The following is a 16,163-nucleotide window of genomic DNA, read 5'->3' as shown; positions in this document are numbered from 1 at the left end:
GAACTTTTTATTATTTTTTAGATTTTTTTATTTCTTAATTTTTTTTATACTTTTGAATTTTTTTGGATTTTTTAGAATTTTTATAATTTTTTATGATTTTTAGAATTTTTTTGAATTTTTATAATTTTTATAATTTTTTGGATTTTTTTGAATTTTTTTCTAAGATAATTGTTTTTAAAACTTTTGGCAATTGTTTATAACTAGGGGTAATTTTGTCTTTTTAGGTATTTTTAAATTCTAATTCCATTAATACATTTATCACACATCTATGGATTTCAAAGGAATCCATCAAATTCGAATTCAAATTCCAATTCCCATAGGGATGTCAATTCCAATTCCTACACATTCCGTGAACCAAACGCCCCCTAAGTGTTTACAGCAAATCCTTTTTCTCCAAAAAGTTGGATTAATTTCTAAATAATGTAGTTATATTAATCATGCCTATCTTGTCTCTATTGTAAGTTGGCCTTTATTATGATTCAGTACAGATGCGATTAAGGTTATTTTTAAAGGTTTGTATTCTCTATTACTATTTGGTTTAGTTTTTAGGAAGATTACATTTTTGGAGGCGATGCATTATTTGTTAGATATTTTAGTGTAATCGGGATTGACTTGGTGATCAAAGCGAATAATAATACACATCAAGTTAGGAGGTGCGGGAGTGCACGCTTGTTTGAGTTATTATTATTCGAGGTGTACGAGCGGAGCCCGTACTCTACGGGGGTTCCAAGGGGGCAGCGCCCCCTTGGCGGGGGTCCGGGGGCAGCACCCCTGGGAGCAGGGTCCAAGGGACGGCAGCCCCTGGCGGGGTCCAAGGGACGGCAGCCCCTGGCGGGGTCCAAGGGGCCGAGCCCTTGGCTGGGGTCGAAAATGCCTTATAAAAAATGCCTTAGAAAATTGCTTTATAGAAAATGCCTTAGAAAATAAAATTTATGATAAATTTTCAGACAAAATTTCAAGGCAGTTTTTAATGCAATTTACTAAAATTCGAAAATAACTGCTAGAGGCAGTTATCTGCAAGAAACCCTAAATTCGTTTCTCAGTTTTTGGTCACAATTCTCTGGTTCGTCAATTTCACTCAAAAACACATACTCAGGTTCAATTCTCGAAATCAGAGTTGTATCCGATTAAATTATTCGGGTGAACCACCGAAATAATTTGATCTGAGAGTGATTACACGCCTCTCTGATCGTCCGGTTTCTGAAAATTCCCCAACATTATTGTAGGTGTATCATGATGCAATTGGTTCATGCAGTTATTCTAATTAATCTTATTAATTGGGTATAGTACGACTTTATTTTTTGTGACAATGTTACAGAATCATGAACTACAAAAGCTTCAATAATCAACCAACAACAGAGATCGCGAGCGGGAACGCTAGACCGCCCGGAAACTTCCATCTAGCAAGACAAGGATCAATATACTCATTAACCTTTGATGAGCTACAAACCACCATGGGTACCAGCATTGGTAAACATTTTCGGTCAATGAATATGGATGAGTTGTTAAAAAGCATTTGGAATGCAGAAGAAACTCAAACAAATATTAATAATAATACCGCGGTTAACAACGCTGTTGTCGAAGGTGGTGGAATGATACAAAGACAAGGGTCTTTGACTTTACCAAGAACAATAAGTCAAAAGATAGTTGATGAGGTTTGGAAAGATATATCGAAAGAGTTTAACGCGTTCGGGCAACCGAATTTGTCTCAAAGGCAAGAGACATTAGGGGAAATGACTCTTGAGGAGTTTTTGGTCAAGGCTGGAGTTGTAACGGAAGAAAATCAGTTGGTTGATAAACCGAATGATAACGGGTTGTTTTGTAATTTAACAAACTCGCAAAACAAACCGATTTTCGGGTCAGGGCTGTTGGATTCCAACAAGGTGTGAGTACAAACAATCATAATCTGCCATTGAATGTGAATGGAGTTAGATCTGCACAAAGTCAACAACAAAATCAACAGAAAAGTCAACAGTTGTTTCCAAAGCAAACTAATGTTGCTTATGGTGGTGGTATGGAGGGTAGTCCTGTAATTAGGAATGGGATCATGGGTGTTTCTGATGGGGTGTTACAGGGTGGTAACATGGGGTTAGTGGGACCCAGGGTTACGGCGGTAGGGTCGCCTGCAATTTCGTCAGACGGTTTCGCCTTCGCCTTATGAGTTTAGTGGGATTGTGAGGGGGAGAAAAACTTGTTAAAAGGCTCGTAAGCAGGTTCGTGTCGGTTTAACGGGTTTTTTAGTTGCGGTTTTCGGTTTTTTCTTGTTTGTAATGTGACTTGTATGTTTTAGGCATACTCTAAGAGTAAGTGTTCTGATACTTTTAGACTTTTAGTATAATCTTTCTAAAAGTACAATATTTATATGCTTTTTTGTTACACTAAAAATCAGATATTGGGTCTTGATGTCTGCCGCGACACATTCGTTGGAGACCAAATGAGGAGAGGTATCTCTGGGGGGAAAAATAAACGTGTAACCACCAGAGAAATGCTTGTTGGGCCAGCGAAAACTTTGTTTATGGATGAAATATCCACGGGTCTAGACAGTTCAACAACGTTCCAGATAGTGAAATGTATGCAACATGTCGCACACCTCGTGGATTCCACAATCGGGTTGTCATTGCGGGAGGGATCACAAGGCTAGAGTTTAACTGGTTACGGGCTCCGTGTAATCAGGTGGAGATGGCAGAGCTGCAGGGGCTCACGGCTGTAGTTATGGCTTTCGTCTTTGGGGATGGTGAGGACAGATGGGAGTGGAAGCCGGAGTTTTCAAGGCAGTTTACGGTTCGAAGTTTCCGAAAGCTTATTGAACAGGTTTCCTTTACGAATTTAGAGACCGATTTTTTGTGAAATACATGGGTTCCGTTAAAGATTAATTTCTTATGCTGGATGGTTGTGTTAAATCGGCTACCAACGACGTCGGATCTGGCCCATCGAAACATTCAGATTCCAAATATGGCTTGCAAATTATCTGAACTACGTCGTTTTTGTTTTTATTGAGGGTGTTCACAAGCCGGTTCGGCCAAATTTAGCAAGAACTACACGCCGAGTTACTAACTGCAGTTTCAAAAACCAACAAAGAAAATCAACAAGATGCAGTTTCAACCACTTAACAAGCATTCAAACGGTAGTTAAGTTTGTTTATCTCACCCTCAGTCTATCGTTTGACTAAACTAACTATTACAATCTCACCAATAGTCTTTGCATGAACAACTCCCATCTTCGAAACAATGAAACCTACTCGAATCTCTTACGATAATTTTCCTACTAACAACTTTAGACACGTATTTAATAAACGTATGACAATCAACGCAAGTCCTCAAGTTCTTAAACACTTTTATCGAAGTCCCTGGTGGCGTAACAAGAATCGCAAACGCAATAGCAAGTTTCTCACTATGATACGACAAGTTTTGCTCCTTTTGCTCATCTTCCACATCATGAAGCACATAATCCGTCTTCGGTACATAACCTTCTTCCCTAATCTTTCTTTGCAATTCTTCTAATAACTCATGGATTTCGTTTAATCTCGGGTTTGATGTATCTCCCATCAAGAACGTATACACTTTTCGCTTAATTTCGGTCCAACTTCGTCCCGGTTTCTTCACCACTTTGTTAACGTCCATCAAGTTCCGGATTTTTGCCACGTCGGCCCATTTACCAGCCGCTGCGTAAATGTTGGAAAGCGTGACGTAAGTAGCTGCGTTTTCCGGCTCTATCTTAAACAACGCTTCAGCCGCTCGTTTTGCCAAATCGAGATTCCCGTGAATTCTACATCCAGCGAGTAAAGACGCCCACAAAAACTTGTCGGGTTTCATCGGCATTTTCTTAATAATGTCTTCCGCTTCATTAAATCTACCTGATCGACTAAGAAGATCAACCACACACGCATAGTGATCAATGGTATAAGCTAACCCGTGTTTTTCTTTTATCGAATTAAAATATTCGAGTCCTTTATCAACCAACCCGGAATGTGTACAAGCCGAAAGAACACCGACAAATGTTATATGATCCGGCTTAGTTCCGGACTCGAGTAGCGCTTCAAATAACTTTAAAGACTCTTCGGGTTGACCGTTTTGAGCATACCCGTTGATTAGCGAAGTCCATGAAGCTAAATCTGGGTTTGGTACCCACTTAAACACTCTATCCGCAATCTCGGTGTTCCCGCACCTGCAATACATATGAATAAGAGCGCTTGCTGCAAATGAAGATTGGTTAAACCCGATGCGTGCCATATACCCGTGTACTTGTCGACCTAAAGATTCCAGATTATAAAGTGCGCATACGTTTAATATCCCAGCGAACGTAAACTCGTTAGGTTTATTTCCGGATCTTAACAACTCCGAGAACAGGAGAAACCCTTCTTCCCTCCTCCCGCTTTTAAAATACCTATCAATCATCGCGGTCCATGTAACAACGTCTTTATCCGATGTTTTATCAAATATGTGTCTAGCTTCATCTAAACTCCCACATTTCCCGTACATATCCGACAAAGCACTCCAAACAACCGCATCAGAATCTATCCCCGTTCGCACAATATGACCATGAATTTCCTTCCCAATAGTTAAACTCTGAGTCGCAGCAGAAGCAGCAAGCGCACTACAAACCGTAAACTTATTACACCTAACATTGTAGTCCTTCAACATTGCTCTACACAACCGCAACGCTTCGTTAGGACACCCATGTCGAACATATCCCGAAATAATCGCAGTCCAAGAAAAATTATCTCGTTCAGGCATTTCATCAAACAGGTTGCGTGCGTCTTTTAACCGTCCAGCTTTCGCATACCCAGATACCATAGTGTTCCAAGAACACAAATCTCTCTCAGGCATTTCATCGAACACCTTACGTGCATCCACCAAACTCCCACATTTACAATAAATATCTAAAATTCGATTGTAACTAGACACCCCAAGCAAAAAATTTGATCTTTTTATATGCGAATGCACCCTTTTGGTGCCTTCAAGAGCTCTCTGTTGAACGCAAAGCTGAAGAAGATTAGAATAGATAAATGAAGATGGGTGTTCAATACGATCAAGTAGTTGAATTGCTTCTGTTAAACGGGATTTCTGGCAAAGGTTGATAATGGCTTCTTCATGTTTGTTTTGGGATTTGAAGAAAGTTTTTTGAGGGTTTGGGGTTCTTGAAAGGGTTTCGGAAGAAGATGTGGAGATGATTCGTTGGTGAGGGGTGATGAGAGCTCGAAAATGGGGTCTGATGGATCTCATGGTTTTGTAAACAGAAGGTGAGGTGAGGAAAGGATGTGTGACAGTGAACTTGAATCGGGTTTAGGGTTCTAGCTTCGATTCCATTTTATCGGTTTTAACTATCACTACTGTTCTACTGATTCCTTCCTTCTGATGATGATTTTGATTGAAGCGGTGTTCTCTCTCTCTCTCTCTCTCTCTCTCTCTCTCTCTCTCACTATCCCTGATTTCCAGACAGAGAGAGATGTTGAATTGAATGGGTTGGGTTGGGTTTTTCTTCGTGACTTTTCAGAGGTTTCTTTCTCAAGTTACACTTACCACCCTTACAGGTTTCATTTCTTACTGAAACTGCGATAAAGTTTCAACTTATTTCCAAATTTCATAAGTTCCACTTATGGTGGGTCCGAGTGAGTTTTCCTCTACAGATCTCAAGTTCGAGTATGAGTGATAGAAGTTTTTCATTGAGGGGTTTAAATTGGGGATCTATTGTGCGAGAGGGCTCTCTAGCGCGGTCCCGGTTAAGACAACGTATACTATACCTCTCGACATTCGCGAATAATTCACACATTTCAAAAAAAAAAAAAAAAAGGAATTGATTATTTTCACCAACTTTTGGTTTATTAATTTTTCGAAAAGTTAAAAAGCTAAGACTGTTTATCTTGGGAGAGAATAAGTTAATAAGTCACAATTTGTGACTTATTAACTTTTGGTTGAAGTTAAAAAGGAGTTAAAAAAAGGAATCCTAAACACCCTTTGTATGTTACACCCAAATTTACATATTTGACTATCATAACAAGATTAGAACCCTCAACAACCTTACGGGGAGTGATGCATTTTTAGACTAAATGGTATGGAGTAAAGCCTTTCGGTGCCCTTGGTTCTCATCGGCACCAAGTCTACAAAATATGTTTCACACTTCACTTCCCTTTCACGCTCGCCATTACTCTCATGAGAGCCCTTTTGGCGCCTCCCAAGGCAATGTTGGGGACTTTATCAAGTTGATGTGGATACCGTGTAGCCTTAACAAACTTGTATCGCTAGACTGCTAGCCGTTTGGTAGCATGTAATTCGGATCAAATCATAACCCTTTTTTTAAGAAATTTGTAGAGTTGTAGTTCCTTTCTTTTATTAGTCTATGAATGAACTAAATTACTTTTCTTTTTCCTCGACTAGTACCTATGATTGGCTCTCTATAAGAAAACAAGAGCTTTAGGTTCTCAATGAAATCATTTATTGAAGAGTGTTGGATTTAGTTTTATCGAATAAAAGTGTTTAGCCTACACTTTAGGAGTTTGTTTATGCTAACGTACATGTAAAACAAGTCCATGGTTTGTTTTCGTCTGATTTTTTTTTGGTTTATGTTGCGTCTATTTTACTTGGAAGCATTGTAGTATTTGAGAGTATCATTGATGTATGTAGGGCTGTAAACGAACCAAACGTTTGGCGAACAGTTCGTGAACCGTTCGGCGAGAAGTTCGTTTGTGTTCGTTCGTTTATTAAACAAACGAACACGAACAAGAAATTTTGTTCGTTTAGTTAAACGAACAAGAAATTTTGTTCGTTTAGTTAAACGAACAAACATGAACAGAGGTCGCGTTCATTCGTTTATGTTCGTGAACGTTCGGTAACGTGTTCATTTGTGTTCGATAGATCATTAGTGTTTTTAATTTTTATATTTATTTAAATACTTCAAAATTCCGACAAATTAAATATTTAGTAAGTGTCAGTGTATTATATATTTTGTTCATGGACGATTATTTGTGTTCGTTTTTTTTCATTTGTGTTCATGAACATTAGTTTGTGCTCATTTGTGTTCGTCAACGTTTCTTTTTGTGTGTTTCCTAAAATTAACAAACAAACACAAACGAACACGAACAAGTTCATTTCCTTAACAAACAAACACAACATAAAATCTCGTTCGATAAGTGTCCGTGAACGGTTCGCGAACACATATATTTTCTAACAAACGAACACGAACAATGTCTTGTTCGTGTTCGTTTGCAGCCCTAGATGTATGCCTGAGTTTGTTCGAGTGGTATAAGAGCGAAATACTAAGCATTCAGAAGAAGTAGATGAAAGCTTGATGACAGAACAAACAAGTAATATCCGGAATCCTTGTGTTCCTAGGTTCGATGGTGATTATGATCATTGGAGCCTGGTGATGGAGAACTTGCTCCAATCCAAAGAGTATTGGTTAGTAGTCGAAACTGGGTACATCGAACATAAGGAAGGTGTGCAAGTGATGACGACCCAACAAAAGAATTTGGAGGAGATGAAACTAAAAGATGTGAACTTGTTCCAATCCATTGACAAGCTCATTTTGAAGACCATTACCCAAAAAGAGATGACAAAACAACTCTAGGACACCATAGAGTTAAGTATCAAAGGGATCTCTAACCACATTAATAGACGGATGTATAATAGGAAACGATATCACTTATATTTGTTATGTAAATATCTCTCCCAAGATAGGAGATCCCTTGTAATCTTTATATAGGACATATTGTAAATGAGAATAATCAAGAGTTGACAATCTCTCATGGTATCATACCTATAGCCGATCCTCTATTCTTTCCCCACCTTCTGCGTCTGCGCAACCCTACTTCTCCCTCATCATGTCTTCGTCATCTTCTTCCCCTCACCCCGCAGTCACGGTTACTTCAATCAAAAACCTGATTCCTATCACCCTAGACATTGAAACTGGCCACTACACTACATGGTCAGAGATGTTTAAGATTCAATGCAAAGCTCACCTTGTATTTGATCACCTGCAACCGAAGCCAGCAGAAGCCTCCAGTTCCTCCACCACAACTGACAAAACATCGGACAAAGATGCTGCTCCACAAACCGAAACATGGGAACGGCTGGACTCCATTGTACTACAGTGGATTTATAGTACAATATCTACTGATCTTCTTCATACCGTTCTCAAACCCGACACCACCGCATACGACGCCTGGACCACGATTGCTAATATCTTCCAGGACAATAAAGCAACTCGCACAATCGACCTCAACAACAAATTCTCCAACACTCGTCTTGACCAGTTTCCGAATATGTCTGCGTACTGTCAAGCATTGAAGGTTATTTTTGATCAACTGACCAACCTCGGCTCCCCGGTCACCGACGAACAACTAGTGTTACAACTCCTCACAGGTTTGAATGAACAATACGAAAATACTGCCTCCGTCATTCAACAAATGAAGCCTCTTCCAGATTTCTACGACACTCGCTCCAGGCTATGTATGGCCGAATCCCGCAAGACCAATCAGGCCCGCCAATCGGCTCAGTCAGCCGGCACCGCCCTTCACACATCTGTTGAGCCACCATCTCGGGACACTCGGGACAAATCGGAGTCAAGGGAGCAGCGGAACGAGACCTCCGACAGGGGCCGCGGTCGCGGTCGCGGCCGTGGCCGTGGAAGAGGAAGACAGAACGGTTATGGCGGTCGTGGCAGGGGAACCCCTAATTTCTCTTCTGGCAGCATCGGTCAACACATGAATGGGTTTTACCCTTGGCCTTACTATCCTTGGGCCGGCCCACCTGCAAATGCACCCACATGGAATAATTGGGCCCCCATTCCACCTTGCCCCTACCCTACTGTACCCAAAACCAACAATACTGGTGCGGGTATTTTAGGCCCTCGTCCATCTACCCCATTTGCTGCCACGCCCACCGACATCAATCAGGCCATGTACGCGATGTCTCTCACTGACCCATCTTGGGCCATGGATACAGGTGCCACAGGTCACATGACTTCCAACTCTAAACTCTCGTCTTCTTTTAATAAAAGCATGATTCGAAATATTATTGTGGGCAATGGTCAAACCATTCCCGTGTATGGACAAGGCGACCTTACCTTACCCCCTCCCCTCCCACCCTTTAAACTGAATCAAGTCCTTTATTCCCCCTCACTAATCAAAAATTTACTGTCTGTTCGTCGTTTCACTACTGATAATCAACTTTCTATTGAATTTGACCCATATGGTTTTTTGGTGAAGGATCTCAAGACTCGGACGCCTATCCTACGATGCAATAGCTCCGGAGACCTTTACACATTTGATCCATCCCAAGTCATCAAGTTCACTTCTCCCACTGCCCTCACCGCTATTTCTCAAGACACATGGCATCAACGTCTCGGTCATCCGGGATCATCTTCATTACATTCTCTTAAAAATTCCAGTTTTATTAATTATGGACCGTTAAAAAATAATGTTTGTCAATCGTGTGTTTTTGGTAAACATATTAGACTACCGTTTCTTGATTCTAATAATACTACGCAAATGCCTTTTGATATTATCCATAGTGATCTTTGGACCTCTCCGATCCTTAGCACGGGGGGTCACCGTTATTACATTATCTTTCTTGATGATTTTTCAAACTTTTTATGGACTTACCCCCTCACACACAAATCCCAAGCTTTTTCTACATTTACCACCTTCGCTAACCTCATTAACACCCAGTTTGAACGAAAGATCAAACAATTCCAATGTGATAACGGTAAAGAATACAATAACCATATGTTTAAACAGTATTGTAATCTCAATGGCATGCATTTTCGGTTCTCTTGCCCATACACCTCCTCCCAAAATGGCAAAGCCGAACGCAAGTTACGGTCCACTAATAATATTATCCGCACCTTGTTGGCCCATTCTTCCCTACCAAATACATACTGGCATCATGCTTTGGAAGTAGCTACCTACCTACAAAACATTTTGCCAAGCAAACTCCTACACAACATTTCTCCCACCCAAACATTATACCACCGCATTCCATCCTACTCGCATTTACGGGTGTTTGGCTGCCTATGCTACCCCCTCATCCCTCATACTACCATCCATAAACTACAATACCGGTCCATGCCATGCGTCTTTCTTGGTTATCCTACTAACCATCGAGGCTACAAATGTCTCGACCTCAATACACGTCAAATTATAATCAACCGACATGTTATATTTGACGAATCTATTTTTCCCTTCGCTAATAATCCTAAACCTTCCCTACACTCCTATGAATTTCTCAACACCACTGTTCCTTCTACTGCCTCACCTAATCCTTCATCTAACCCTCCCTCCACCACTTCTGTTCCGCCCACCCATCATTACCCAGTTCACCCTCCAACCCACATTCACCCAACCACTTACGGCCCACCTTCCTACTTCACTAGCCCAACTACTTCATCTCCACAACCCTCGGTTCCCTCCAGCCCAAACTCTCCTTCGCCCTCAGGCCCAAACTCACCCACCAACCCAAACTCTCCTTCGCCCTCAGGCCCAAACTCTCCCACCAGCCCAATCCCGGTTTCACTCACCTCACCATCCTCATCTTCTCTCGGCCCACACTCACCCACTCCCAGCCCTGTTTCTGATCCCTTACATGACCCGGTACCCCCCTCCAGTACACAGTCCTCCCCAACCCCACCCCCACCTCCCCCTCCTCCCACTCGAACTATCCGTACCCGCTCCATGGACGGCATAGTTAAACCGAAAAACATACTTAATCTCCATTCCTCCTCCATTGCTCCTATACCCAAAAATCCCAAGGACGCCTTGTCTAACACGGATTGGCATAACGCCATGAACACCGAATTTAATGCTCTTATTAAAAAAAAGACGTGGGTTTTAGTTCCACGGCAACCTCATATGCATGTTTTACGTAGCATGTGGCTATTTCGCCACAAATTTCGGTCCGACGGTACACTTGAACGATACAAGGCGCGCCTTGTTTGTGATGGAAGTAATCAACAAATTGGGGTTGACTGCGGTGAAACTTTCAGTCCGGTTGTGAAGCCTACCACTATACGTATCGTTTTATCGCTTGCATTGTCACAGTCGTGGCCGATTCATCAACTCGACGTTACCAACGCGTTCCTTCACGGTAATCTAAATGAGACAGTATACATGTATCAACCCATGGGGTTTCGACACCGGCAATATCCCGATCACGTGTGTCTTCTAAAGAAGTCACTTTATGGTTTGAAACAGGCCCCGCGTGCGTGGTATCAACGATTTACCGACTTCGTTCTTTCATTAGGCTTTCAGCAAAGTAAATGTGACAACTCACTCTTTACTTACTGTCACAATGGCACTTCAGCTTACTTGCTCATCTACGTCGATGATATTATTCTCACAACATCCACGGATTCTCTTCGCGTGAACCTTATGTCTCGACTATCAAACGAATTTGCAATGAAAGATCTCGGGCCGCTCAGTCACTTCTTGGGCATTCACGTTCAACGGCAAGGTAATCGAATGTTTCTTTCTCAACAGGTTTACACAAAAGAGATTATCGACCGGGCCGGCATGTCCTCCTGTAAACCTGTGGCTACTCCTGTTGATACTAAGCCTAAACTCGGCTCCAACGCGGGTGTTGACTTCGATGACCCGACACTCTATCGCAGCCTTGCAGGAGCCCTACAATATTTGACATTCACGCGACCAGACATATGTTACGCTGTTCAACAAGTATGCATGTATATGCACGCACCGAAAGTGGATCATTGGAATGCCCTTAAGCGGATTATTCGGTATCTTCAAGGTACCTCCTCTCATGGCCTTACCATCGGTACTTCTGCAGATTTTTCTTTACGAGCATACACCGACGCTGATTGGGCGGGCTGTCCCGATACGCGACGTTCCACTTCGGGTTATTGTGTGTATTTGGGTTCGAACATCATTTCATGGTCGTCTAAACGCCAGTCAGTTATCTCCCGGTCCAGCGCTGAAGCCGAATACCGGGGCGTTGCTAATGTTGTCGCTGAACTATGTTGGCTTCGTAACCTTCTCTTAGAGCTACATCGACCCGTCAACAAGGCTAGCCTAGTCTACTGTGATAACATCAGTGCGATCTATTTGGCCGGGAATCCAGTTCAACACCAGCGTACTAAACACATTGAACTGGATATCCATTTTGTTCGTGATCTGGTACAGCGTGGCACGGTTCGCGTCCTTCACATACCCACGCGGTTTCAAGTGGCTGACATTTTTACAAAGGGGCTGCCTAAAGTTCTATTTGATGATTTTCGCTCCAGTCTCAGCATTCGCCCTCCTCTAGCTTCGACTGCGGGGGTGTAATAGACGGATGTATAATAGGAAACGATATCACTTATATTTGTTATGTAAATATCTCTCCCAAGATAGGAGATCCCTTGTAATCTTTATATAGGACATATTGTAAATGAGAATAATCAAGAGTTGACAATCTCTCACACATGACATGAACTAAAGCATGGTTTGTTCAAGGGTATTGGTTATGTCAGACATGAAGTAGAAGGAATCAACTAGGTAAACTAATATTTGTATCTGATTTAACGTGAAACTTCCTCAGTGTCGGGTAGTTACAAGAGAAGCGATTAACTCTTGTGTTTCGTGAAGGCATATGAAAATCTATCATCCTTAACGAGAGGATTGATTGTCACTTCACACATCACAAAAGAGTAAGTTATGCCAATTATCCCTCTGGTATGTTGAGATTTTAGCTTTCACCCTTTGGTCTTGGAAAGTAAGGGTATAATCCATATTGTTCACTCCAACTACACTTTCTTCTTCATACCAGATCTTCGCATCTAACATCTTGAAGGGTACCATGCCTCATCTTCATAGCCGACGACTACTGCTCCAGATTGATTGAAACATGGTGTTTCTTCATATCTCTCTAGACTTGCAAGTCCAGATTTATACTTTGCTCTTTCTCATTTCTCCGGTGGGTGAAGTTGAGAACCTTGTCAACGGTCCCAATCTTTCTAGCCCTTGTGATTCTCCCTTAGCCATCGTGAGTGAACCATGTGAACTCCCTAGAGATGGGTGCCGGAACAGTACCCGCAACAAAGAAGAAGATGAATGAAGGAGGGGTATTTTTGTTTTTTTAACTATATGGGATAAACTTTTTTTAAATCGAACGCCAAAACTTAACACGCATTCATTCATGGGACACAAATGTGTAGGTGGAGTGAAAAGTATGTGTTAAATGTGAAGATTGAATGATGTTCAATGTGAAGACTAAATGAATATCTGTTGAGTATCTCAACCAACATATACACATAGAGATTACACTGAGTTATATCGGATGCGTCAAAACACGTTTTCACATGATTAACGCATCACATAACGTGTCGCCGGCTATAAACAACTAAGATGTCACCGCCACAATACATGACTAATGGCAACAATCTAGTTATACATTAGATTCATGTCGTATAAGAATTTCACGCCCCAAAATACACTCATATCAGTGTCTAATCTAATGAAAGAAATGCTACTAAAATATATGCCAATTTAGCCTATGTTTGAAGTGTTACCCAATTCACACTAAAACATAAAAAGGGCCCAATCCGAACGCTGCAGGCCCAATCCATAAAGTTGTGACCAACCTGTTAATTTTATGGGCTCTTTTACGGACTTTGCTATTTCAGAAGCTTAGCTAACTGAATTATGCCTGTTAATGACGCATCCTAAAATAAGGTATAAAAAGTTACTGAAAAATATGAAGGAAATGAAAATGTAGAAAACTAACCTATAAAAAAAGTTTATACTGAATTATGCCTGTTAATTAAGACAAGGATGTGAATATATAAGGGTGGAAGGGGCACCATTTCGGTGACCCCTTCGGTGAGTATGTTTGCCAATCGGGGAGGCGCCCTGCCATATTTTTGGTGAGTGGTGAATGGTGAGCACGGTTACTAGTCACCAATGTGGGAAGAGAAGAGAGAGAGGAGAAAGAAGGGGTTAATGGTGGGCCCACTCTCTTCCAACAAATCACACATTTATTTTTTTATTTTAAAAAAAAAATTGTTTACCACTCCCCATGTGGGGAGCACCTCTAAGGCTATAGGGTGTGGTCATGACCCTCATGATCACCATGACCCTCCACATCAGCGCCATGCCGCCATGTCACCTACTTCTAATCCATCATCCAAAACCACTACCCTAAGGGTGTGGTCGTGACTTAAACCACTGTTATCTTACTTCAATTTATTTTTGTGAAAAGGAAAGAAAATATAAAATATGAAAAGTAGGCTCATGGTTGCCATGGTTTAATCCATGGGAATCATGATGGATGAGACAAGGGGGTTGTGTAGCAATCCATTAATGGTCCTACGTGACGATTAATGACCCAACCATGCCCCTCACACCCTATAGCCTAATGTTTGAGTCCAAAATGAAAAGGGGGGAGAAAAGTTGACATAGCATGAAATTATTGACTAGAGAAAAGGTTTACCACTCCTCATTTAGTGAGCACCCATTTCACCCTTAACACGACAGTACAACACATACCTAACATGAAATTCAAGAGTTTGAATTTAGTGTGAGACTCTAAATGGATTAGGTCGGTTTCAAGTCAAAACTACTAACATGTTTTTAATTAAGAAAATCTTGTTTGAGTTGACTTGATGGGTTCCAAGTTGATACGTGTAAGCCATTAATTTTGAACTTTTTTTCCAGCAAAATGTGTTTTATCATTTATGTTATTGCTTAAACTGGATGGATATTAATCTATTATACAAAAAGTTAAACAGGTGTTTATACTTTTAACATGATTAATTGATTATTTTAATTAGTTTGTATTGTTTGTTTAAAACTTGTGATATTAGATTATTAATATACAAAAAATAATAGAATATTAAGTTTCGTGTTAGACCGACGGTGTTTGTATCGACCCGCGAAAACTCATGTCGTGTTTCAGATCATGCATCTGAAACAAATTTTTGGGTTGATGTCGTCATGGGCGGAGCTTCATGGTGGTTGGGGGATGTCCCGGCTCCCACTGATTTTTCGTTTGTAGTGTTAATTTTACAGAAATTTTTGATTTTTTTTTATAGTGTAAAATATTAGATTTTTAAGAGTCTGACTCTACTAATTTGGATTTTGAGAGTCAGACCCCTACTGATTTTTTTCATTCAAGCTCCGCCACTAGATATCATGTACTATCCATCTAACAGTCTAACACCCTAAAGACAAGTGACAAATAACAAGTCCTAAACTGAGAAGACATGTTTTGTAAACATGACAAGGAATAGAGAGAGATATGAGAGGGATATTGGGAGGCGGTACTTAATTTTGGCAGGTCACCGGGCCTGTTTTACCATAAGTTTTTTTTTTTTTTTTAATTTTATGGTAATTATGTGTATACACCAAAATGTGAATATTTTTGTTTAGTGGTTATTTCATAACAATAATAATGTATCAATATTTAAAACATACTATCACTTGAATACATTAAATCAGAACCAATGAATCTATGAAAATTTAAATTTGGTTTTTTAACACCTAAAATCACCGCACCTATCTTTTGCGGGATTTGAACCCACAATCATGTACTTGAGAAATATACTATTTTACCACTAGACTATCCCTTTGACACATTTAATTAGTTTTTTTTTTTAATATCAAACTATGCATGTACAATTTGTACAAAACTAAGGGGGTGTTTGTTTTTTGTCAAAAACACTTCAGAACCTCTTATGTCTGCCCCACGCAGACGTTTGAGTCTGCAGTGTGTTTGTTTTATTGAAGTGCTTTCATTAAAAAAGGTCTTCAAGACCACTTCCTCAAGCAGATGTGGACCACTGACTTCAAGGGTCTTCTACCCTCTTCTTCTCTGCTCATTCAAAACAAAACAAATCTCATAACCCTAGGAATCCAGCACACATCGATCTCCACCTCCATCGCCGTCGATCTCCATCTTCATCCCTGACACATCGATCTCCACCTCCATCCATAGCACACATCGATCTCCACTTCATCGCCGTCGATCTCCATCTTCATCTCCGACACATCGATCTCCACCTCCATCCACCGACACATCGATATCCACCTCCATCGCCGTCGATCTCTATCTTCATCTCCGACGAAGCCCTCACCTCCATCGATCTCCATCTTCATCTCCGACGAAGCCCTCATCTCCACCTTCAGGTACGTGATGATTGATGTGTTGTTCAGTCTGTTTAATCATTGGTTTGATGTT

The 16,163-nt window shown here is 40.9% G+C and overlaps 1 protein-coding gene and 1 pseudogene across 1 annotated transcript; one reads left to right on the top strand and one right to left on the bottom strand.

Annotated features, from left to right (window-relative positions):
- The first annotated feature begins 1,222 nt into the window (after positions 1-1,222).
- Positions 1,223-2,177, top strand: LOC110902944 (annotated as a pseudogene).
- Positions 2,178-3,077: 900 nt separating this feature from the next.
- LOC110898555 (pentatricopeptide repeat-containing protein At4g37170) lies at positions 3,078-5,466 on the bottom strand. Its single transcript, XM_022145347.2, has one exon. It carries the CDS (start codon positions 5,220-5,222, stop codon positions 3,186-3,188), a length of 2,037 nt encoding a protein of 678 aa, XP_022001039.1. The 5' UTR covers positions 5,223-5,466; the 3' UTR covers positions 3,078-3,185.
- Between the last annotated feature and the right edge of the window lie 10,697 nt (positions 5,467-16,163).

The sequence above is a fragment of the Helianthus annuus genome, chromosome 13, assembly GCF_002127325.2.
Source record: "Helianthus annuus cultivar XRQ/B chromosome 13, HanXRQr2.0-SUNRISE, whole genome shotgun sequence".
NCBI lineage: Eukaryota > Viridiplantae > Streptophyta > Magnoliopsida > Asterales > Asteraceae > Helianthus > Helianthus annuus.
The sequence above is the reverse complement of the archived record's forward strand: the minus strand, read 5'-3'. Positions and strand labels throughout refer to the sequence as shown.

Excerpts from the sequence above, each read along its gene's own strand:
- LOC110898555 (XM_022145347.2), bottom strand. The coding sequence starts at position 5,222 with ATGAGATCCATCAGACCCCATTTTCGAGCTCTCATCACCCCTCACCAA.